Source organism: Lissotriton helveticus, chromosome 5_1, assembly GCF_964261635.1.
Source record: "Lissotriton helveticus chromosome 5_1, aLisHel1.1, whole genome shotgun sequence".
In the NCBI taxonomy this organism is placed as follows: domain Eukaryota; kingdom Metazoa; phylum Chordata; class Amphibia; order Caudata; family Salamandridae; genus Lissotriton; species Lissotriton helveticus.
Window position 1 is genome coordinate 1,131,386,161 of NC_136065.1, and position 26,382 is coordinate 1,131,412,542.

Genomic DNA, 26,382 nt, shown 5'->3' on the forward strand with positions numbered 1-26,382 from the left:
TCACACCTCCGGCATCCCACAGAGATGGCCCCACTCCCCGCCGGTCGTCTGGAAACCCGGAGACCAAGCTTCAAAGGGGCAAGACACCAGCTGGCAGGAAGCCCTAAATTCCCCACCAGAGACCCGCCTATGACAACTGGCACTTCAAAGAAAAAGGGACTGTAACTGGCGGCCGGTCAGCTGGGTTCGGTTCTTCTGGACTTTCAGCCAAGGGAGCCCTGCTGACTTGGTGTGTTGAGGTTGTCCTGTGTTGAGGAACTTTTCTCCCCTGGAATTAGGAGTGCGCCCGGCTGATGTGGTCGCGGCTCTACCGAATTGGATTTAAATACTGGAACTCTTTGATACCTAAAGGGAGCCCTGCTGACGTGGTTGCGGCTCTACCGAATAGGATTTAAATACTGGAACTCTTTGATACCTAAAGGGAGCCCTGCTGACGTGGTTGCGGCTCTACCGAATTGGATTTAAATACTGGAACTCTTTTGTACCTAAAGGGAGCCCTGCTGACGTGGTCGCGGCTCGAGGGTGACCTTGCCACATCTTTTCCGCCTGAAAGAATCATCAAAGTGAAGGGGACAAGTCGTACACTAGGTACGCCTCGCACCGGCCCCATCAGCGTGTCCCGCGGCTTGAGAAGGACGAGCCGAACCAGCGGTGCGACATGGACCGGCAGACTAGAGGAATCATCGCAGTGCAGAATACGAGTCGTACACGTGGTATGCCTCGCACCGCCCCATCAGCGTGTCCCGCAGCTCGAGAAGGACGAGCCGAGCCAGCGGTGCGACACGGACCGGCAGACTAGAGGAATCATCGCAGTGCGGAGTAAGAGTCGTACACGTGGTACGCATCGCACCGGTCCCAACCACGTGTCCCGCGGCTCGAGGAGTACGAGCCGAACCAGCGGTGCGACACGTCCTTTGTGCCGGGGAAGATCATCCTAGACCCTGGGGGTGCGGGCCGAATATCTGGAACGCCACGCACTGGAGGCCTCAGCGGAGTACCTGGCTCGAGGATTGAGAGCCACCCGCTGAGAGCGCCTCAAATCGACCACCTAACGATCTCCTCCGGGCTCAAGGATTGGGAGCCAGCCTCGAGGTGCGCCTTGGTTCCCCCTTCCTCTTCTCTGGGACTGTGAGTACTGCCCTCGCTCCTCCCGACCAGATCCGACTGAACAATCCCGAAGTCCCTACGTACTACAGCAGACTCTTACCCCCTATTGGAGTATATAGTAGACTTGTATATATTTTGGTAACTTGATATTAAGTGTGATATAAAGAACCCGTTTTCATATCGACAACTGTGTGGTGTTTCCTTGTGGTGTGGTGAGAGCTTGCTGTGCACAACTACAAATGCCTAACCCTCTCCTGAGGGTCAGACTCTAAAACACTCGGCAACGTTCCTAGAGGAGGTGGGTCCCTGGGTGGCCAGAGATAGTTACCCCTGCCCGACAGGGAACCTCCCCCCTCTAACAATTATGAATTTTGAGAGAATTGCTCCTTTGAGGTGATGGGTCCACAGTACATTTAAAGGGCAAGGGAAAAGTTATTTTGGTGGTCCAAGTTCTCCTGTTGCAGAGCTGATCCTGACACATGCAGACAAGGTGGCCAACTTGTACACCACACACTTTGGCTGCAGTATCTAAAAGTGACTATTAGGTATAGATTCCCTACCTTAAAATTACCTCCAGGCGTCTGACTGAATTTGGAGAATTTTTTCTCACCAGCACCCCTGTGCGTCGGTAGGTGGCGTCTGTCGACTCCGCGTTCGGCGTCGTGATCTCAGAGATGACGTTGCGGTATCTACTTAGATGCCACACCTGCGCGGCACGTCAGTTTTCTTTTTCTGCACCAGCTAGCGCAGATCCGGAGAGAGCGGAACCCGTAGTCAATTTTTGACCAGTGATTTTTCGACTTTTATCGACCTCTTTTTCGAGTCGTTTGACTCCTGTTGCACGTAGGGATGTTCCATCGACGGACCAGCTTCAAGCCTTGTGACTCTTTTCACAAGTTGATGTCAGTCACGGACCCGCACCTGGTGTGCCTTTGGTGCCTGGAGCGCGACCGCGACTCGAAGTTGTGCTCTGTCGGGCCATGAACCCGAAGTTTTTGCTGGAGCAGTCCCAAAAGCTTCTAGAGGGCGGCAGGATCTGCCATCCCCTCCCCCACTGGCACAACATCCCGTCAGACAGGTGGGTTTTGCAGCTAGTCCGAAGAGGCTACCCCTTCTCCTTTGCGACTACCCTCCCTCCATGCCACCAACACTCCATCGCATGTTGGAGGATCACTTGGCCCTTTTCCATCAGGAACTTACAGCTCTCTTGGCAAAGGGAGCTATTGAGGAAGTCCCTCTCCCAGAGGTAGGTCGTGGTTGTTATTCCCACTACTTCTGGTGCCTGCGTCCTATCTTGGATCTCAGCAACGTCAACCGCTTCCACCAGAAGGAGAAGTTCAAAATGTTGACATTAGCTCAGGTCCTGTCTGCCCATGACCACGGAGACTGGATGGTAGCGTTGGACTTGCAGGACGCTTACTTCCACATTCCCATCCTGCCAGCCTACAGGCGTTCCCTACGGTTCATGGTAGGCCACGAGCATTTTCAGTTTACCCTGCTCCCCTTTGGCCTTACCAGCTCCCCCCGGGTGTTCACAAAAGTGATGGTGGTGGTCGCAGCTTATCTGCGCAGATCAGGGGTTCCAGTCTTCCCCTATCTCGATGACTGGCTGTTAAAGGCGGGCTCGCCCCAGGCGGTCGTCTCCCACCTCCAGACAACGGCGGACCTCCTGCATTCGCTGGGGTTTCCTATCAATGTGCCAAAGTTGCACCTGATTCCCTCTCAGAAGCTCCTTTTCATCTGAGCAGTTCTGGATACAGCGCAGTTTTGGGCTTATCCTCCTGCTCAGCGAGTCTGGGATATTCAGGCTATGATACCAATGTTTCAGCCTCTATCCTGGGTTTTGATGAGATTGACCTTGAGGCTGCTGTGCGTCATGGCCTCCTGCATCCTGCTGGTGGACAATGCCAGGTGGCATATGCAGGCTGTGCAGTGGGACTTGAAGTTCCAGTGGGTGCAGCATCAGGGGAATCTTTCCGATATCATCCAGATCTCGGAGGGCCCTGCACACCAATTGCAATGGTGGTTAACGAACCAGGATTGGGTCAACCACAGATCCCTCTCCCATCCCCAACTTCTGGGATGGGGCAGCTACACGGGAGAGGCAGAGATTAGAGGCCTCTGATAGCCGGCGGAGTCCGGGCTCCACATCAAACTACTGGAGCTCCAGGCGATTCGTCTTGCAGTGAAAATCTTCATTCTGTCAGAGGAAGAATAGTGCAGGTGTTCATGGACAACACCACAGCCATGTGGTACTGCAACAAACAGGGCGGGGTGGGGTCGTGGCTCATATGTCAAGAGACTCTTTGCCTCTGGACAAGGCTGGAACATCAGGGCATGTTCCTGGTGGTTCAACACCTGGCAGGTTCCCTGAACACCAGAGCGGACAAACTCAGCCGCCTGTGCATGATGGATCACGAATGGCGTCTTCACTCAAAGGTGGTGCAAGTTCTCTTTCAGCAGTGGGGAGAGCCTAGGTTAGATCTGTTCGCCACCGAAGAGAACGTGCATTGTCAGCAATTCTGTGCATTGGAATTTCCAAGGTGGTATTCGCTCGGCTACGCTTTGTCACGAGTGGAATTGCAGCCTTCTATACGCCTTTTCACCTATACCACTTCTGCCCAGAGTGCTGGAGAAGATCAAGCGTGACCAGGTCTAAGTCATTTGTCTGACTAACGGATTGGGCACAAAGAGTCTGGTGTCCCGAGCTCTTGAACATGGCCGTCGATCCTCCGATCAGACTGCATCTTTGGGAGGATCTTCTGTCACAGCAACAGGGGACGGTCCTCAACCCAAACCTGTCTAGCCTCCACCTCCTTGCGTGGAGATTGAGCGGTGACAGTTGACCGTTTTTGACCTTCCTCCCGAAGTCTGTAATGTCATCTTGCCAGTCATGCATCCCTCCACTCAAACGGTATACACCTGTAGATGAACAGATTTATGGCATGGTGCACAGCAAAGGCTGTGGATACCCTTTCTGTCCCTCTTTAAGAGGTTCTCCTCTTCTTTCTTTCTTTGGCCCAGCAGGACTCTACTCTGGGCACCCTAAAGGCTGCCTTTCAGCCTTTTTGGCCTTTCCTCGCCTTTCTGACCAGCCTTCTCTTTTCAAGTCCTCTATTGTAAATAAATTTCTTAAGGGCATTACTCACCTTCTATTCCTTTCGTAATGCCCCAGTGGGACTTGAACCTGGTCCTAACTTACCTTATGTCTGCTCCTTTCGAGCCACTACATAATTGTCTTCTCAGACTCTTGACCTTAAAGACTGCTTTTCTGGTTGCCATCACCTCTGCTTGCAGGGTGAGTGAGCTTAAGGCTTTCTTCTAAACCTCCTTTCCTTGTTGTTCATCCTGACAAGGTTGTCCTTCAAACTAGACCTTCTTTTCTTACCAAAGTGGTTACCTCTTTCCATATAGGACAGACCATCACTTTGCCCACCTGCTTCCCGCCCCCTTCCAAGGAAGAGGAGAGACTCCACCGTCTGGATCCAAAACGTGCATTATCCTTTTATTTGGATCGCCTAAACAATTCCGGGTGGACGATCAACTCTTTGTTGGCAATGTGGGTGCCAACAAAGGTCAGGCTGTACAAAAACAGACCCATCTCTCGATGGGTCGTCCTTTGCATTAAGATCTGCTGCTCCTAAGCGAAACAGGAGTCTCCGATAGGACTGCGCGCCCATTCCACCAGGGCAACGGCAGCCACTACTGCTTTGGGACGTGGAGTCCCCCTTGGTGACATCGTCAGGCAGCCACGTGGGCATCACTGCACACGTTCACTAAGCATAAATGCCTGGATAGTCCAGTCCGGAGAGACTGCTTCATTGGCCGTTCTGTTCTCCATGATTTTCTAGTGTGAACTCTCCAGGATTTTCTAGTGTGAACTTAGTTCACAGACCCACCTCCGGGGTTGGTGTTGGTGGGGTATCTTTTCTAAGGTAAGAAATCTATAACTAATAGTCTCTTTCAGATGAACAAGTTACTTACCTTTGGTAACAATATATCTGTTAGATTCATACATTAGTTATAGATGACCGCCCTAACCATCCTCCCAGTTCAGTGAACTGACTTCTAGAGTAAGAGACTCCCTTTCAGGACCCTAGGTTTATGCACCAGTGGTCAGTGTCTTGCATGGATCTGCGCTTCTGACGTGGGATGTCATTTAAAGAACTGACATCAGCGCGCTTGGGCAGTGTCTAAGTAGATACCTCAACGTCATCCCACCGATCATGAGCTGATGAAGAACGCGAAGGCGACTGACGCCACCTTCCGACGCGCAGGGGTACTGATGAGAAAAAATTCCCTGGATCCAGTCTGACGCCTGGGGTTAATTCGAAGGTAAGGAATCTATAACTAATATAGTCTTTTACAGAAATATTGTTACCAAAGGTGAGTAACTTGTTCTTTGGCCCTATTCACTGTGGTTCCGGGGTATTGAAATTCACGTCAGTTTGTGTGCAAGGTCTCTATAGGTTTAGGGTTTGTAAAGGACATAATAGCCATAAGTGACTCTGGATGCAAGATCAAGGGCATAGGTGAATGCAGGTAAGGATTTAGATACTTTGTGATGTCCAGATCATGACATGTCTACGAATACTGCTCAGGGTGAGTGTGGTGATAACCATACTAAGCACAAGCCTGTTACACAACAATCCCATCAATCTCTATGATTTGGGAAGGAAGTCCATTCAGTCACAAGATTGCCATCTCCAACGTGATACTCCGGTGCTTACAGGCCAGGGCTTTTGTTTTCCCCTACTCTGGAACTTTTACCACTCTTTAGTTGCCATCATAATGCAACCTCTTGCATGATTTTCCAGTCTTTAATTGGACTGATTTAGTAAAGATCCACCTATATTGACTGTGTTTATTTTAGGCACTTCACTCAAACTCTTAGACATAGGTACCATCAGAAGTTTAGTATGCTTTGCTATTTTCAAATTGCTAATGCTGTCCTGGTGACTGATAGTTTAATGTAGGGGGTTCAAATGGGTGTGGATGCCAGCTATAAGGCATTGACAAGGTTTGTTCTATGCGTCTAGACCAACCCCCTTCTTCCCTGTTTGGTCTTATTACTGCGCTGTGTTTGAAGGTCTTTGCAGTTGTGACAATTCATTTGAAAAACAAAATCGAGAGCACACCAAGTTCCTACAGTTTTGGGTTTTTCTCCAACTGTTTCTTTGAAGTAGTTCAGTCTTTCCCTTTCAGCCTGATTGGTGCATGACGGTTGTAGTAGTGTTTGATAAGTGTGGCAGGAGTTTTTACAAAGTTGTTTCAGTGACATCTGGGCTTTTTTGGTATGCCTTTGCCCACCTTGTCACAATGTGTGGGCAGCCTGTGAATGGGCAACCATGATTGTCGTCTTCTGACCTGTCCGGACTGCTTAATGGGTTCCTTTGTAGATTCTTGGATAGTGTGGTGAAAATATATCAAATTGTGACATATCTTCTTCTGTATTTAATGTTTTTACAATGATCTGCCTTATGTGATTTCGATGTTTGGTGTGTTTGTAAGTGGATAGTGCTATTGTGAGCACCTTGATACCAGACTATGTAAAATGTCTGTGCTGTTGAATACAAGACTGAAGTTTTCGTCAAAGCGTCATAGCATTTCACACAGTGTTGACCCAAGGTTTATCTGGTTGTTGTGAGCGTTTAGCATAGAATAAAAACTATGAAATACAATATCCACGATATAACGAAATTACAGGCGGATAAATTAAATGCTTTGTTTGAATAGGTTGGCTCATGTAGAATACCAGATCATTTTATTATACTACACCTTAAAGTAATATTACTTACCCAAAATATTTGCTGATTTACATATTTGGAATGATCACATTATAATTAGAATGTACATTTCATTGGTTAGGTTAGGGTTTGTGACTGTCAGTTTCTTGAACATGAATATTGCTCTACACACAGTGATGCTCTTCATCTGTTCTTTGCACCTCGTAGTCTAGAGGGATATGATGTTAGTTTGTAATCCTTATTTTATTATTCTTGTTTTCCATAGAAATGTTAAAACTTATGGTTGTTTTCGTATATTCCAGGTTCATGCCTTGTCCGGTGCTGGTGGCATTGACAATCTTCTCATGCTTGACTTTGAGAAGTACAAGTCACTCACACACAATCTAGCAGCAACTGGAGGAGGAGGTGTTAATATGGCGTCTCAGCAGAAATGGAAAGTGGGTGAGCTGGAGTTTGAGGCACTCATGCGTATGCTGGATAACCTTGTAAGTGTACAAAGGTAAAATCAGTAATTGCTGGTATTTTGTCAGGATTAGCTGTTGATTTTGCTTGAAAGTAGGCAGGCCAACAGGTGTCTTGTGCTGTTACATGACGGGTGTAGAATGAAAGCTCCTGAACACCTTTTTATTATAGCATTTGCGACTCCTCTGCACATGACCCCTCCACCATCCAAGTCCCCACTCTCGATAGCTATTATTTACCCATTACCTGACCTTGCCATTCTTGAGGTATACAACATGAGCCTGAAGCAAGCCAGTACTGCTTCACCTTTGTCCACTGCCAACATTGTGATGAAGAGACAGGCTTGGACAAGCGGAAAGGAGGGCAGACTCATGTAAGGACTAGGAAATTGTATTGGCCAATGGTGGACAGATAAAACAGCTCTGTGTTGCATGTTGAATTGCCATATTATGTTTTTCTCCACTATGCCCATTGTCACTCCTACTCAAAAGAAGGAGCAGAAAAAATATATTTACAGGAGGACGCCTGTGAAAGGGTAAGCCCTTTGCCGAGAAAGGCAGGTCCTTTATTAAGAAACTGCAGGGAGAGGTACCGGAAAGGCTAATCCGGTGGGGAGCGGCTTATGTGCTGAAAAAAGCTGAAAACTTTCAGTGAGTGTTTTTAGTATTGAGTAGGGGGAGCAAAATGGATAACTGGATTAAGGAGCGAGAGGAAGCAGCAAACGTGATGAGAAAGCTGTCAACACGAGCGGTCGTAATAGAAGACCGGGAATATCAGCACCGGAATTAACTGTATAAACACAGATGCGCAGATTGGAGAAACTGAAGCGAACCGAAGTATCTAAATGGTGGGAAGTAAAAGCTCTAGAAAAGTACTTGGCAGTAGGAAGAGTCCTGAGGGGCCTGAGAGTATTAATTGCCCAACCTTTGAAAACCCCTAGCCTGAAATGCTCCAGGAGTGGGCAGTAAACGGTGCAGATTCATTGCACAACATGATGAGAGTTTTGGTGAAGTACGCCAAACAGGACCGTGAGAAAATCTTGGATGAAATTTAAATGGTGGAAAAGGAAAAAGGCAAAATGGCGAGACTGGAAGATCTCACTAAATTTGAAAAGGAACTAAATGTAATATTAAAAAAGCATGAACAGACCATCAGAGACAGAAACTCCACCAAATTCATCAGGGATGGACTGGACTATGGGAGAGGCCAGATATACACTTTTGCACGTCTATTTGACAACTTACGGCACCAGAGACTATCAGGCAGCACAGGACAGGACAAAAGAGCACGTGAACAGTGTTCAACTTTGGAATATAGCTCGGAAGCCAGCTCCAATCTAAGTTCAGAGCCTGACACAGAACCAGAGAATGGAGCTAGGAGTACAAGCAAGAATATAGAACCACAAGACCCTCACTGCGCCCTCCCACCCCACCCTCCAGTTGTCGGGGAATTGCATGTTCGAGGCATAGGAGCTGCAGATTGCACACTGTGCATAGATCCCCACCTAGTGTTGGGCCCGGATGTTTGCAGTTTGTTGTTGTCCTGAAAAGTTCTTTGGAAGTCACAAGATAGGTGAGTCCTCCTTTGGACCACTATGGCGCTTGGGCATCGGCTCCATTCCCAGATTGATTTTTTTCCGCCATCGGGCTTGGATGTGTTTCCTGCCCTCTGGTTTGGACCACTATGGCGCTTGGGCATCGGCTCCATTCCCAGATTGATTTTTTTCCGCCATCGGGCTTGGATGTGTTTCCTGCCCTCTGGTTTGGAACCAAATTTCCTTCGGAGCGCAATCCTCACCCAGTTCAAAGGTATTGTTTTGATCGCGCTCCACATCGACGCGGTTCTTTACCACTTCAAAGTCTTCGATTCCGGTCGTCGACGAAGGCCTTCGGGCCTACCTAGGCCTTAATTTCTGGCTCATGGAAAGGATGCCATTCAAAAAATTTCCTCGATGTGGGTCGAAGTATCCCCACACCGACCTACATGAAGTGTGCAACCTTTGCCTTTCACCGGAGCACGAGGCCAAAGCCTGTTCCGCTTGTGCCTCCTTCCGCTCCAAGAAGACGATCCGGGACCGACTAGCTCGAAGAACAATGGCTCGCTCGTCCGCTTCGATCCCCGACGACCTCTTCGAAGAGGGTGTCAACGTGCCAGAACACCAGCACGCCGAAGAGAGTACCAGCTCCTCAGACGCCGTAGACTCGGACGACGTGGAAGTCACTCCAGCTCAACGGGTTGTAAGTAAGATTGTCGAGCCCAACCCTTCCTCGACACCCTCTAAAAAGTCTTTGGGCACACCCTCCCCTTCGGGCCCTGGTGCGCACAAGAGACTGCTTCCCATGCCCCGCCTTCGGGCCAGGTAAAGAAGGCCATTAAGCCTTCAGGCGGCTCGGGCTCGAGCCAGCCTATCCCCAGTGCCGATCCTATACCGACACCGAAGAAAAATCCATCTTCCTCAACCACACCGACCGTTGCTCAGACACCTAAGCACACAGCGCCAAAGACTGGGAGCGGCTCATCGATGCCGAAACCGCATTCGGAGCAGACTAAAAAACCGCCTAAAGCTCAAGAACACGCTTCGGAACCGAAAAAACATCCGGAACCGAAAAAACATCCGGAACCGAAAAAACATCCGGAACCGAAGAAACAGGTTCCGGTAAAGGACATTTCAAAAGGGCACACTTCTAAACCAAAACCAGCTACCGACTCGGTGCCGAAATGCTCAACACCGAAGGATCTGCCCTATTCAGAGGAACGTTTCACACCTGATCCTACCAAAAAAACTCTTGTAAAGGATCCTAAGACTGGTCAATTGACTCTAAGTTCCATGAAGAGACCACTTGATGCGCCAGCACCTCCTCCTCCTCCAAAGAAGAGAGACATTGCAACCTCTCCATTAAGGGTCCCTTCTCCACCACCTCCCCATACTGTTCCTCCTCCTACACCTCCTCCACCTCACCATTCACCTACACCATCCTCTAATCCAGACGATGATGTAGACACAGACTCTGACACAGGTGGGGGTGCACATGACCCAGCAGGGACCAATAGTCCCCCTCAGTCACCTAAGCCAAGGGATGATTACAACACCCCTGATGTGCCTTATGTCCCACAAGACAATATATACCCTTCTAGGCCTTCCCCACCAGAGGACATTATAGGTTTTAACCTACTAGTCCAAAGAGCTGCCCAATATCATGGGGTGGACTTACACACCGATGCGGTGGAAGAAGATTTCCTACTAGACACTTTTGATAACACACGGTCTACTGCCATTTTGCCAATGCTTAAGGGTGTCATCAAACACGCAACAGAGGTTTTTAAAGACCCTGTCAGGGCTAGGGTCCTCAATCCTTGCATTGAGAAAAAATATAAAGCTGCCCCTACAGATCCAGTCTATATTAAAGGTCCAGCACCATTAGACTCTTAGTAGTGTCTAATGAACGTAAACGTGCTAATTCTCAGAAATCAGGTGAGGCCTCACCACCAGACAAAGAATCCAAGCTACTTGACACCTCCGGTAAAAGAGCAGCTAACATCTGGCGCATTGCCAACACCCAAGCGTTGCTGGCCAAATATGACAGGGCACATTATGATGAACTAGAGTCCATAATGCAGCATCTACCAGACAAATACAAAAATAGGGCCAATGAACTTATACAGGAAGGTAAAAATATTACTAATACTTATCCAGTATTGGGGTATCTTTCATAGATTCACATGCCTGAATCATTCCCCGTCGTCGAGGCGGGAGTCCCACGGTAAAAATATATACAATAGCAGTGCCTAAAAATTTCTTGTAGTAGGCTGGAAAAGCTTAAAGGCCTAACTAGGCCTCAAAACGTAGCAGCCTATCTACATCATTATGTAAAAAGACCTGAAATAGTAGCCTCAGCCAATCAGCTGTCCTCACCCTCTAGAACCTTCCCAGCCCAGGCAGTTCTCCTCAGATTTTCACCGCACTTCGTGTGTAAGGGAGTCTCCCTGAGTGCCTACTCAGTTTTTTGGCTTTTTTCCTCAAAAACACTTCAGCTATTACCTCACCTCTGATGTCTTTAAAGATTTTGTCATCACCTGTGAAGTCTTCGACGACGAAAACCAAGTTACCGACTGTCCCGTCGTCGACGACGGCCCCGTCTACCAAGACTTCCGGCCCGTCGACGACAATCCAGTCGACGAAACCATCATCGTCGTCGACTAAGACACCAACGACGCTCTCGTCGACGAAGGACGTGTCGACCAAGAAACCTTCGACACCCTCGTCGACTAAGGACTCGTCGACGAAGACACCATCGACGGCCTCATCGACGAAGACACCATTGACGACCCCGTCAACGGCAAAATCATTAGTTTCGTCAACGGACAAGCCATCGACGGTTCCGTCTACGGAGCATCTGATACCAATGGCTTCATCGTCATCGACTACGACGACAGCAGTGGCATCTGCTCATCTGTTGCCCAGTTCTACCCCTACGAAAGTCCAATATACGCATTTTCAAATGAAAACGTATCAGCGAGATTATTCCCACATTTCTCCACTCTTACCATCACACCTTTTGAAGACGTATGTGGAGGAAGATTCAGATGACAGTGAAGAGGATGAGGGTCCTTTTGGGATTGCCCGTCACCCGTCTCAATTAAATATCAAATATCAGGAGGACGATGAGGATGATGACCATGGTCAATATGCGCATGAGGATTTGTCGACACCATATCAATCACCCCATGCCAGGCCTCATCTATCAGAGGACACTACTCACCTGCCATCTACTTTAATTCAGGATTTACAAGCAATGTTGGCCGACTATCGCCAGAGATTTCCTCCAACTCCGGTTTCACCTGTGGTGCCGGCTACCCCAGTTCATTTGCCAAGGCCTCCGTCCCCGCGGGCATCATTGTCCCCAAGACAGGATACTGGTCCTCCACCTCAACATGACACGGATACTTCTCATGATGACGATGATGGCAGGGAAGAGGGCGAATTGCCAGATAATACACCTATAGATCCATGGGAGGATTATGTCATTCCTATGCCTTCACCGCCTGCGCCCCGCCCTTCAAATTCTCGTCCTGAGGATATTGGCGGATTTCACAATATTATGCAACGTGCAGCTAATAGATTTGAATTGACTGTCACAGTGGAGCAGTCTGACTGCTTTTTGCATGACTTTAAAAGGATATCGCAGAGTTACCAGGGCTATCCCCATTATTGAATATATATGGAAGGAGGGCCTCAAAATCATAAACGCCTGCTTCCATTCCTGCAGTCCTTCCATGAATAGAGAAAAAGTATCGAGCACCATCGGATACTCCATCTTGTTTAATAGGTCACACTCGCCCAGACTCTGTCATATCCCAGGCTGCACAGCAGAAGTCCAAGAATCCTTCTGTTCCCATTTCAACACCACCTGACAAGGAAGGCAGGAGACTGGATGCCATTGGAAAGAAGTGCTCTGCAAATGCAGCAGCCTCCATTAAAGCTGCTAATTCCTTAGCTATCCTGGCCCTTTACGATAGGCAGATGTGGTCCGATCTGTCTGAATACCTTGATTTGATCCCTGAGGATCATCAACAAGAGGTGCGCAGGATCGTACTGGAGGGAGAAAGGGCATCGGAAATCATTGATTGTGCCCTTGATATTTCGAACACCAACTTCAGACAATTGGCAGGAGCAGCAGTACTTAGGCGTCAAGGTTGGCTCCGGGCTACCACCTTCAGGCCTGAAGTCCAAACAAAAATCTTGGACATGGCGTACGATGGAGATTCACTTTTTGGAAAACACATCGATGACGCTTTGCTGGCAATAAAGACAGATACAGAGACAGCTAAATCCCTTGGTACCCTGCAATACAAGAGGGGGTCCTTTAGAGGAGCAAGAGGCCGTGGTTACTCCTCCAGGGGTAACTATTCCAACCAGCAAAATCGCCAATACCAATCTCAGTACAAACAACCGTACTATCAAACCTCTAGCCTGCCTCTGGATCTTTCTCTCGTCAAGGAGGGAAACAACGCTCGAACAATCAAGGGCGTGATTCCAACAAGCGCCAATGAGCTTTGCCGGACGTCAGCCGTTCATCCTTCCCTTCCCGTGGGCGCCAAAATTTCCGCCTTTTACCAACAATGGCGGACAATAACTTCGGATCAGTGGGTCCTGGATCTTGTCAGAAATGGACACACTCTGGAGTTTTTACAGAAGCCACCAACAACGCCGCCCAGGGGTCCGCCTCCCCCTCGTCTTCACTTACTCTTCAAAGAAGCCTTAAAGATGCTACACAAGAATGCGATAGAACGAGTTCCTCCTGCTCAGAAAGGGAAAGGATTTTATTCTCGCTTCTTCCTCGTAGAGAAAACTTCGGAAGAGTGGCGTCCAATACTGGATCTGTGCAAACTCAACAAATATCTAAAGAAACAGAGTTTTCGCATGGTAACGTTGACGGACATTCTGAATTGTCTCAACAAAGGGGACTTTATGGCTACTCTGGATCTGCAAGACGCCTACTTCCACGTCCCTATTCACCCAAAACACCTCAAATACCTAAGGTTTCAAGTGGCTGGCGTCCACTTTCAGTTCAAAGTTCTTCCATTTGGCCTCAAATCGGCCCCCAGAATCTTCACCAAATGTTTAGCCCCAGTGGCAGCAATGTTGAGGTCCCAGGGAATACAAGTTTTTCCATACCTCGACGATTGGCTGTTAAAAGGACCATCGAAAAACTCCACAATGGAAGCGGTCAGGAGTTCCCTCTCCCTCTTCTCGAATCTGGGTCTGACTCTCAATTCGAAGAAATCTCAGCTTCAACCTCGTCAGGAGTTGACCTTTCTAGGGGCGGTCTTGAACACATGCCAGTGCAAGGCGTTCTTGACTCAGGAGCGGCAGAACAAACTATTAAAACTAGCAAAACAAATATTTGCAAGAAGGTCACTTTCAGTTCGGAAATTTGCTTCCCTTCTAGGGATGTGCTCCTCTGCAATCCGCCTCATCCCTATGGCGAGACTCAGAATGAGACCGTTACAGGAGGAGTTACTTTGCCAGTGGAGACAAGTCGAGGGATCGTTCGACGACCGCATCAAAGTAACTACCAAAATGAAGCAAGCCCTTCTTTGGTGGTCGAAGGCGCACAATTTGCCACCAGGCCTCACCTTTCTCCAAGACATTCCAGAGTTCACCCTAACTACGGACGCTTCCATGGAAGGTTGGGGAGGTCACCTTCAGGACCTTCAGATCCAGGGACGATGGTCTCGTCAGTACCGGCAGAAACACATCAACAGCCTAGAGCTGAGGGCCATTTTTCTGTCCCTGCAGGCCTTCCTTCCAAGGATTGCGAATTCGTCCGTGCTGGTGCGTACGGACAATACCACCAGCATGTACTATATCAAGTGGGGAGGAACAAAATCTTACCCTGTCGCTGGAGGCTCAGGAGATGTGGGAATGGGCCCTACGCCACGGCATATCCCTCAGAGCGGAACATGTGCAAGGCGTCCAGAACTCTCTAGCCGACAACCTCAGCAGAGCTTTCACGGGCTGTCACGAATGGGAGCTCGAACAACATCAAGTAGAGAAGATCTTTCAAACATGGAGAACACCAACGCTGGATTTGTTCGCCACGCAGCAGAACAGCAAATGCCTCTTTTATGCCAGCAGGTTTCCTCAACAGGGGTCAAGGGGAAATGCCCTTTTGATGAGATGGTCCGGAATATTTGCGTAAGCTTATCCTCCGATTCCGCTCATTCCGAAGGTACTGCAAAAGATGAAGAGGGAACATTGCACTCTCATCCTCATTGCTCCACGTTGGCCAAGGCAGTTTTGGTTTCAGGAGCTCCTTCTGCTATCTCAGCAGCCTCCACTTCGTCTCAACCCGACAGTGTCAATGTTAACAAGGGAGGGAGGCCAGATCCAACATCCTGATCCTCAATCACTGCACTTGCACGCTTGGCTCCTGACTTCCTAGAGTTCAAGGATGTTAACATCTCCTCAGACTGCAGGGCGATCTTATCGCAAGCCCGTGCTCAAAGTACCATCAAGACCTATCGTTTTAAGTGGAAACGATTCTGCTCATGGTGTGAAGAAAATAATGTTCATCCACTTCAAGCTCCCCCTGAAGCCATCCTTCCATATCTGCTGTCTTTGGCTAGGGCTGGACTGTTTTTTTCATCCATTAAGGTGCATCTGGCGGCGATCTCCAGGTTCAGGAAGAGTTCCAACAAACCATCCTTATGTTCGTCATCTTTGATCAAGCAATTCCTTAAGGGGCTGTTCCGAGCTTCTCCACCAGTTCGTCCTCCTCCTCTTGAGTGGGATCTTAATATTGTTCTTTCTCAACTTCTAAAAAGACCTTTTGAACCTATTCACAAGGCGGATCTAAAGTTTCTAACTTGGAAAGTGGCTATCTTACTGGCTCTCACTTCATCCTGCAGAGTCAGTGAGATACAGGCCTTCACTATTACACAGCCTTTCTTACAATTCTCCAAAGACTTTGTGAAGCTTCGAACTAACCCAAAATTCATTCCAAAAGTACCAACTCAATTCCACATCAATCAACCGGTCAAACTCAAAACTTTTTTCCCGGATCCTAAAACTTCAGCAGAGAAAGTTTTACATTCTCTGGATGTGAAACGGTGCCTAATGTTTTTTCTTCAAAAAACAAAGGACATCCGCAAATCTAATCAACTTTTTGTTGCTTATGGTCGAGCCACCTTGGGTCAAGCTGTAACGAAGGCAACTATAGCTAGATGGTTGTCTTCTACGATTATATTCTGTCATGACAAAGCCAACACACCTTTAACAAGAAAGGTCAAAGCGCATTCCACCAGAACAATGTCAGCGTCAACGGCCCTTTTCGCTGGAGTGACGCTGGAGAACATTTGCCGAGCTGCTACGTGGAAAAGTGTGCACACTTTTACCAAGCTTTACTGTCTTCAGTCGGCAGTTCATGATGATACAGCAGTTGGAGAAGCGGTACTGCAGCATCTTCTTCACTAAGGTTAGACTTTTTACAGTCTTTTATTCTTCATTTGCCTGTTTGAAGCATATGTTTTCATTATGATGTTTTAGCATTTTCAAAAGCTGTCATATATATATATAATGTACTTATGAAGGTTTTGATGCATATGTTATGTTAACAAGTTTGTGCTCTATTACCTTCCTGGTTGTGTGGGGATATATATGGTTTATTTTGTCTCCCACCTTCCTCTAACGACAGACATGATGTCACTGCTTGCTACTCTGATTCAGGCATGTGAATCTATGAAAGATACCCCAATACTGGATTAGAAAACAAGTTACTTACCTGTAACTACGGTTATCCAGTATTGGTATCTTTCATAGATTCACATGCACCCACCCTCCTCCCCGGCACGGCAGTTCTGTTTTATGGATACTCATTCTCACTTGTGCTGGGAAAATCCGAGGAGAACTGCCTGGGCTGGGAAGGTTCTAGAGGGTGAGGACAGCTGATTGGCTGAGGCTACTATTTCAGGTCTTTTTACATAATGATGTAGATAGGCTGCTAAGTTTTGAGGCCTAGTTAGGCCTTTAGGCTTTTCCAGCCTACTACAAGAAATTTTTAGGCACTGCTATTGTATATATTTTTACCGTGGGACTCCCGCCTCGACGACGGGGAATGATTCAGGCATGTGAATCTATGAAAGATACCAATACTGGATAACCTTAGTTACAGGTAAGTAACTTGTTTTCTTCCATTCGTTGTGCCCTAGATGCTGTAGATACCGCCTCAAGGGCAATCTATACCAGCACCCTTCTACGTAGACATGCTTGGCTACGTATCTCAGGTTTTAAACCTGAGGTACAAAACTCCATCCTTAATCAGCCATTTGATGAGACACATTTGTTTGGCCCAAATGTTGACGCGTCTTTAGAAAAGATGAAAAAGGACACCGATACAGCAAAATATATGGGAGCCTTGCAGATTCAAGCTCCCAGACGTTCTTTTCGTTGCTCATCATACAGAGGCAACACTAGAGGCTACTCCTCGAAAAGTCCCTCCATCTTACAAACCCCCTAGCCAATCCACATTCACTAAGGGCTTCCAGAGAGGGGGTTACAGGGGTAACAAAAACAAAGGTAGAGGCAAAACCAACAACTCCCGCTCTACCTCTAACCCTACCCAATGACTTACCTCCCCTTCCCCCCCAACATTCCACTCCTGTGGGGGGAAGACTGCAACAATTCCTTCCTGCCTGGACCAACATCACATCAGACAGGTGGGTGCAACAAATTATTCAGTCAGGTTACTGTCTAGAACTAACATCTACCCGCCCAAACATACCACCCAAACAGGGTCCTATGTCGCAAGAACATCTATCACTGTTAAAGCAAGAACTAGTATCTCTGCTACAAAAAAGTGCAATAGAACCAGTTTCTCTGCACCAACAAAACAAGGGGGTTTACTCTCTATATTTTCTAATTCCAAAAAAGGACAGCTCTCCAAGGCCTATTCTAGACCTCAGACCAAGAGTATTCACCAAAATGCTTAGCAGTAGTGACAGCGCATTTACGAAGACCGCACCTCCATGTCTACCCGTACCTCGACGACTGGCTCATAAAAGCCAGCTCATACAACCAATGCGTGGAACACACTTTTGCCATGATACAACTGCTTCACAACTTGGGGTTCACAATAAACCACACCAAGTACCATCTACAACCATCCAAAGTACAACAGTACCTCGGTGCCACAATAAATACCTCAAAAGCGCTAGCTTATCCCACTCCAGCAAGGATAGCCAGCATGCAAACTCTTCTAACAAAGTTTCAGCTACAACACTCCCTTCCAGCACGAGTGTTCATGCAACTCATAGGCATGATGGCCTCTTGCATTTTCATAGTGCCCCATGCAAGACTTGGGGCACTTGAAAATGTGTCTGTTACAAGAATGCTTATCACGTCAATGGAACCGAGCTCAAGGTCAATTGACAGACCTAGTGTTGGTAGACCGTTGGACTCCTCGCTCTCTGCAGTGGTGGAACACCAAAAACCTTTCCAAAGGACGACCATTCCTAGAGCCAATTCCTCAGATAATCTTGACTGTGGACGCATCGCTTTCCGGCTGGGGAGCCCACCTACTGCAACACACCATGCAAGGCAGGTGGACACCGCAACAAAAGTTACTCCACATCAATCATCTGGAGTTACTAGCAATATTCCTAGCACTAAGAGCTTTCCAAAAGCAAGTATCAAACAAAGCTGTGTTAGTCCACACAGACAACATGACAGCCATGTATTACATACAGAAGCAGGGAGGCACACACTCCCTGCAGCTCTCCCAACTAGCACAGAACATATGGCGGTGGGCTATACCTCAAACAAATTCCTTCTAGCCCAGCATGTTCCAGGAGTACAAAATACCATAGCGGATCTGTTAAGTCGTCAAACACAACCGACCCACGAGTGGGAATTTCATATGCAAGTTCTTCAGCCATTCTTTCAAATGTGGGAACAACCTCAGATAGATCTATTTGCCACCCACGAAAACGCCAAAATCCCAAGCTTCGCCGCCAGATATCCAAACCCACTGTCCAAAGGCAATGCGATATGGATGAACTGGTCGAACAGATTTGCGTACGCTTTTCCACCTCTACCACTCCTGCCACTAGTAGTACGCAAACTACAGCAGCTTTCTCTCACCCTCATCCTAGTTGCTCCAACGTGGGCCAGACAGCCGTGGTACACCACACTGCTACAACTGTCTGTAGTACCGCACCAAGAATTTGCACCTCTCCACACCTCTTAACACAGAACCGTGGAGAGATCAGACACCTGGAACCAGCTCAGCTCAACCTTGCGATCTAGCTCCTGAAATCCTAGAATTTGGATATCTGAACCTTCCTCCAGACTGCATGAATGTCATAAAAGAAGCTAGATGTCCAACAACTAGGGCATGTTATGCAGCCAAGTGGAAACGATTTGTAATATATTGTCACAACAACAATATTAATCCTCTAGATGTGTCTATTCAACACATCATAGGATACTTACTGCATCTCCAAAGGTGTAACTTAGCCTACACGTCTATTAGACTACATCTTGCTGCAATAGCAGCATATCTGCAAAACAGACCTCTATCTCTATTCAGAGTGCCTGCCATTAAAGCTTTTACGGAAGGCCTTAAAAGAATAATTCCTCCCAGAGTTCCACCTTCACCTGTGTGGAATTTCAACGTTGTTCTCACATAGTTAATGGGACCTCCCTTCGAACCCTTATACAAATGTGAACTACAATTTTTAACGTGGAAGGTTGTGTTTCTAGTAGCTATTACTTCTCTGCGGAGAGTTAGTGAACTACAAGCGCTAACCATTCAAGAACCCTTCTTGCAAATGCATCACAATAAGGTAGTTCTGCGTACTAATCCAAAATTCTTGCCCAGAGTCATTTCTCCCTTCCATCTCAATCAATCTGTGGAACTGCCGGTTTCTTCTCGCAACCACAGACAGTAGCAGAAAGATCTCTTCACACATTAGATGTCAGAAGAGCATTGCTGTACTACATAGAGGACACAACCCTTTCGTACGACAAAACAACTTTTTGTGTCTTTCTCACCATCACACAAAGGTAATCCCATTTCAAAATCTGGGATAGCCAGATGGATTGTCAAATGCATAAAGATTTGTTACCACAAAGCTAAATGTACGTTATCTGTTCCTCCTAAAGCACACTCTACCAGAAAAATAGGGGCTTCAATGGCATTTTTAGGGAACATTCCCCTAAATGACCTCTGCAGAGCAGCTACATGGTCTACACCGCACACATTCACAAAACACTATTGTGTACATGTGCAAACCAAGCAACAAGCTAATGTGGGCCAGGCTGTTCTCAAAACATTATTCCAAACTACTGCAACAGATAGGGGTGGTCGCCGCTAAGAGTGGGTACTGCTATACAATCTATGCACAGTGTGCAATCTGCATCTCATATGCCGCGAACGGAAAATGCTACTTACCAGTATGCATCTGTTCTTGGCATATAGAGCTGCAGAGTTGCACACGCCCACCCGCCTCCCCAGGTACCCTTGTCTGTTTCAGTATTATCTGAATTAGATACAAATTACATGGGCATCCTTCCTTCTTCTTGCAAAGCTCCATCATTTCCCTAATGGCGAAAAACAATCTGGGGATTGAGCCGATGCCCATGCGCAATGTGGTCCAAAGGAGGAGTCCCCTATCTCGTGACTTCCAAAGAACTTTTCAGGACAACAACAAACTGCAAACATCCGGGCCCAACACTAGGTGGAGATCTATGCACAGTGTGCAACTCTGCAGCTCTACATGCCAAGAACAGATGCATACTGGTGAAGTAGCATTTACCTTTTTACCCTTGGCCAGGACTCCGCAGAGGCCCCAGTGGAAAGGAAATAAGTGACCAGGAAATGCAAGAAGCGAAGGGGAGGGCATGGAATTGCGTTCAGGTGCCAAGGTCACGGACTCATACCAACGGAAGTAGAGAATGATCCAGCCAACTAATTTCTCGAATCTAGATGTCACGGATGATGAAAAGAACATACTATCATTAGGACTGTCTTTCTGCACATGAAAGAATTTCAATTGCACCCAGACCCGCATAAATTTCTACAAATTTATGAGGAATTTGAAATTGAGCAAGTTTTTCCATAAACGGACAGAGAATCCAATGGAAAAAGAACCAGACCGGAGAGACGCCAGTTTCCTTGAAGCTGAAGATCCAAACCTCTTACATGAACTACATCAATTAGAGAGGGAATGTGAACAAATTGGACTACCTGACTTTGTAAGAGAACCTGCTCAAATGTTCGGCCTAGACATAATAGCACCAAAACTCCATTTATACCAAAATCCACCTTTGTCCCCAGTGTACCTAAAGACTCATTTGATGTATTTCCGGACATAGTGGTGAGAGATTTGAAAACATTGTCAATTGAATCAAGCGAAAAATTCCTGCGAGGGAACAGCCGGAATGACAAAAGCTATGCTATGGCTGTGCAAAAGATGACAAAACTGTAAGGATATAGTAGTCCGTCAATCTGATAAGGGGGGAAATGTGGTAGTGTGGCTGCTTGATATGTACAATGAGGAAGCCAGGCTACAGTTAAGGGATACCAGATGCTATCAAAAAGTACCCAACAGCAATTTGGTAGAGACAAAGAACAAGTTTCACAAAGACCTAGCCAAATGGACAGGGTTAGGTATGATATTGCAAGAAGAGTACCAGTTTCTCAAGGTAGACAACCCAGTGACACCTATACTATATCTCATCCCAAAATGACACTAGAACGCAGCGGTCCACCTGGGTAGACCAATAATCTCGGCCATAGGAAGTTTATTTGAACCTATTTCTAGATTTCTTCTTACAGGAGTTTGTCAAAGAGCTCCCTGCCTACATACAAGACACAATGGATTTCCTCAAAAAAATTGAGAATATTAAATGCAGGGGCACATTTCTCTTAATTACACTTGACGTGTCATCCCTCTATACAAGCATGCATCACGAGGATGGGTTAAGAGCAATGAGGCACTATTTGAATAGAAGATCCATAACATTATACCAGCACTCCTCCATGCTGGTTGAAATGGGGAGAATATACCTTAAAAACAACTTTGTTTGCACAGACACATACAGACAGGTGAGAGGGACTGCAATGGGCACCTGCTTCGCCCACAGCTATGCAAATTTGCATATGGGCTCGTGGGAGGAGCAGGTGCTCCGGGTACAATACTGAGGAATGGAAAACATAATTTTGTGGACGAGATTCATAGATGATCTCTTTCTGGTGTGGCAAGGAACGAGGGAAACTGCTGAGCAGTTTGTTCGGCAATTAAACAGCAATTCTTTTTTTTCTTTGGGAGGGGCGTGTCCAAGATGGCGACCGTGTAAGACGTGCTTCACAGTCGCTATGGCCTGCCAAATTCTCCGCTGGGAGCAGAGCGGAGCACCGCAGGGCCGGGCCCGTAACACAGCGACAAGGCCTAACTACTGAGGAGCGGCCTAAATGCTGAAACCGGGCCCTCTCACGGCCCACTAAGACCAGCCCGTGACCCAGCCGCACCACTCTTCGCCCTGTGGGGGCTCCATATACCTACCGGCGACCTCTGGAGAGCATCCTCCGCACATCTGGGCTCAAGGACCTGCTGGCGCTCCCTCCGTCTCCCCCCCCCCCCCCCCAACCCCCCTACCCCCCCTTCCCCTCGCTGGGGTAAAGCATCAGCTCTTGTTCCAGAGTGGTACCAGGAGCTGGGCCAGGACAGTCCCGAACATCCAGGGCAGCAGCATCGACCTCCCACGGTGCCTCAGCAGATGCTGACAGCGTGAGGAGGGCCTGGGCGACCGCCGCAACCTTGCTGGGAGCAGAGCGGGGCGCTGCAGGATCGTACTCGGAGCGCTGCCTGAAAGCTGAGGCCGGGCCCTCCCGTGGCCCACTGAGACCCGATCAAGACCTAGAAGCACCATTCTTCGCCCCTCGGGGGCTCCAGGTACCTACCGGAGAACTACAGAGGGGTTTCTTCACACTTTTTGGGCCCCAGGAACTGCTGGCGCATTGTCCCGCCCCCTGCTGGGGAAAGAATTGACTCGCACTCCGGAGTGGCGCCAGGAGCTGAGCCATGGCGGTCCCGAGCACTCCGCAAGGCAGCATAGACTTCCCGCGGCGCTAACTAATACGCTGATGGCATGAGTTGAGTCCAGGCGGCCACTGCAACCCCGCTGGGAGCTGACCAGGCATCGCAGAATTGTGCTTCGAACGCAGCCTGGGAGCTGAAGCTGGGCCTTCCCGCGGCCCGCCAAGACTTGCCTCCGACTTCAGCGCACCACTCTTCACCCCTTGGGGGCTCCAGGTACCCGCCAACACCCTGTGCCCCCTCTCTCCCTCCTGTTAGGGCGAAGGTTCTACCTGTGCTGTCTCGTGCTACACACCGGGGGTGGGCCATACAACTCTCCTGACGGCCGTGCTGGGCCTCTGCGTTGCCCCATCTGCCCTTAACAGATTCCCCTGCTGGGGACTGGGCCCCCATGGCATCAGGACGTGCTAGAAAGGATCGCTCGGTGAAGGACATGCTACAACCCAAGATGGTGAGTCCGAGCTCAGAGATGGCGGCCGGAGCAGTGGACGGAACAGACTCTCCGGGATTGCTGGGTGAGCGGGCGGTGGGACGGACGGTACGGGGTATGGTACTGGTGCTACCCCCCCACCTGCTGCCCCTTCTCTGCCATTAGAACTGCTTGCCACGAGGCGCGCACCGGCGCCTGTAGCCCACCGCCCCCATAGGGCCTCGCCTGACCTGGGACCTGCCCCTGAGCTCTCCATAAGAAGTTCCTCCAATCGCCCGGCGGCCACGTCCACGCAGGAGCACCGACTTTCTCACAGAGGCAGCAACCGCACTGACCTTGCCCCGCCATTAGCTTACTTGCTCTCCTTATAAACCGGGCCTAGTCCATTCCCCCCAGCATCCCTACTCCCAGACATTACTTGGCGAAAGAGATTCATAGCAAGGGCTCTGCTGGGAACTGGGCCCCCATGGCATCAGGACGTCCTAGGAAGGATTGCTCGGTGAAGGACATGCTACAGCCTAAGATGGTGAGTCCGAGCTCGGAGATGGCGGCATGACCAGCGGACGGAACAGGCGCTCTGGCCACGAAGGCCTTCATCACATCTTTTTTCCGCCCTTAAACCTTCGAAAGGTTCGCCGCAATGTCTCGGAGATTGGTGACCGTGTTGCGACGCTGGAGGAGCACGAGAACGGACTTGACGAAGAACTCGAAATGCTACAACAGGATGTTCTCATGCTCAAGGAACAGCATATCGAATTTCAGGGGCAGGAGTAGGACCTAGAGAACCGCTCCCGTCTCAACAATGTGCGTATCCGAGGAGTGCAACAGGGAGCAGAGGAAGATGATGTAGGGGGATTTGTACAGGCCCTGTTTCAACACATTCTAGCCCCGGACCACACCCGAAGATCCAAACTGGACATCCTAGCGTGCGTTCACAACTTTCAACTGAAAGAATGTATACTACGCAAGGCTAGAGACTCCCACCCTCTACAATTCTGTGGACTCACACCAACTCTTTATCAAGACCTTTCTGCGGTCACTCTGCTCAAACGGCGGGAATTCCGGCCCATCACTCAACACCTGAGGGAGAATGGGATCCCCTACGCGTGGGGTCATCCCCTCCGCAACATCTTTAAGTATGAAGGAAAGCTACACCAACTGCGTTCACTGTGTGAAGCCTCTACCTTCTTGGACTCCCACCTCCAGCCCCGTCGCGCCCACAGAAGGCATTCACGCCAGCAGCACCAGACCAGACCGCTGGCACACTGTGGGCAAACTCTCCTCACCGTCCCTTGGCCTGGACGCAACATCCCGAGCAAAAGAAAAGGAAAATGTCCTGGCATCACTGGCCGGCAGCCCAGCCATCCCATCTCCAGCTTGATCCTCCCTGCTAGCTGTCATATGGAAATCACCATTCGAGCGGGCCTGAGGGCCGACAACCTTACCCTTTCGTGGACCTGAGCTGTCATCTCCCCCCTGAACTCTGTTTCTGTGACCGACTTGTGTCATTCCCGCACTGTTGCGGATTTTCCTTTTTTTGTTACAGCAATTGACCGGTATAAGGTCGGTCGGATGATGTACTTACTATCCATACTGTTTTGTGTTGGGGATTGTTTTTTCTTTTTTAGGGTTGGATGGGTTTCCTCCTCAGTGAGTCCTTTTGCCAGACACGTGTGCAGCAGTCACACACGCATAGCCGTTCTAAGTCTCCATGTCCCTCCTACTCTATATCTACTTTGGCGTCGCGTGCGATCTCGAAGAGCTCGACTAACTCGCCCCCCCCCCCCACCTTCCCATCTGGATCTTAAAATAATCTGTCTCAACGCACGGGGCCTTAACAACCCAGTCAAGCGGAGGGCTGTGCTGTCATTACTGGAAAACTCGGGGGAGGGGGAAGGGGGGACACACACCGATGCCTCCTCCAAGAAACCCATCTCCTATTATCAGACACCCACTGCATACGACAGACACTTCCATCATCAGTATTGGTCCTCTATGACCAGCAAGCGGGAGGAATGGCCATTCTAGTAGCCAAACACTTTAGGGGTTCAGTAATCGGGCTCATTGTGGAGATTAAAGGATGTCGTTTAGCCCTGCGCCTCCAACTCGGCTCCTCCTTCTGCACTAATGTTTCCATTTACTCCCCTAATGAACGCCCAGAGAAATTCTTAATAGAGGCCTGCGCCGAAGTGCTGCACTCTCCTGACCCTGTGGTGGTGGTGGGGGGTGACCTCAATCTAGTGATGAAGAGGGGACTAGATTGTTCTGGTTCTCGTACTGGGGGCGCTGGCGCTCTCTCAGCAACAGGTGAGGACTGGCTGCACGATGCTGGGATTAGGGGTGCCTGGCGCTGTCTGCACCCGACTGATGGGGACTATTCTTACTATTCGGCCGCACACAAAACATACGCCCGGCTTGACACTTTCAAGTCACCACAACTGCCTGGGCCTTAGTCACAGGAGCTACTATCAAGGTGAGGGCCCTCTCTGATCATGCACACATAACCCTGTCTTTGCTCTTCCCCTCTGACCGTTTTGCCTCTGCTTTGCGATGGCGCCTGCGAGACCCCTTGCTTAGGTCCCCAGATGTAGTTGCGGACATTAGGCGCTGCATTACTGTCTATATTGCAATTAATGACGGGGGGACACGCCACTCTGCTCGGTACGGGAGGCGCTCAAATTAGTTACACGTGTGGCTCTCATAGCTAAAGCCGCCTATGACAATAAGAGCAGGCAAAAGATGCGTGCATATCTGGAAGCTACGGTCAAAGAACTGGAGGCCATACATAAGCATACGGGTGCTCCCCGCATAAGGCGACAACTGGAGAGAGAACGCCTCCAACTCCGTCGCCTCGATCTTGACCGCGCCGAACATGCCGTGGTGCATCTGAAACCTAAATACTTTCTGGGCTCCAACATAGGAGGCCGCATGTTGGCGCACTGCCTGCGCAGCCAGCAAGAAGCACACTTGGTCTTAACACGCCGAGATGAAGCTGGTCAATCTCTCTCTGGTGACCCCCATATAGTATCGGCCTTT

General features: G+C 48.9%; 1 protein-coding gene across 11 annotated transcripts in view; it reads left to right on the top strand.

Moving 5' to 3' along the window:
- Nucleotides 1–26,382, top strand: part of ADD3 (adducin 3) — a 455,953-nt gene that overhangs the window by 308,132 nt on the left and 121,439 nt on the right. For all 11 annotated transcript variants that reach the window (XM_078643745.1, XM_078643752.1, XM_078643750.1 and 8 more), the window contains one exon: nucleotides 7,157–7,339. In XM_078643745.1, coding sequence (XP_078499871.1) covers nucleotides 7,157–7,339 — 183 coding nt within the window. The remainder of the gene's footprint in view (nucleotides 1–7,156; nucleotides 7,340–26,382) is intronic.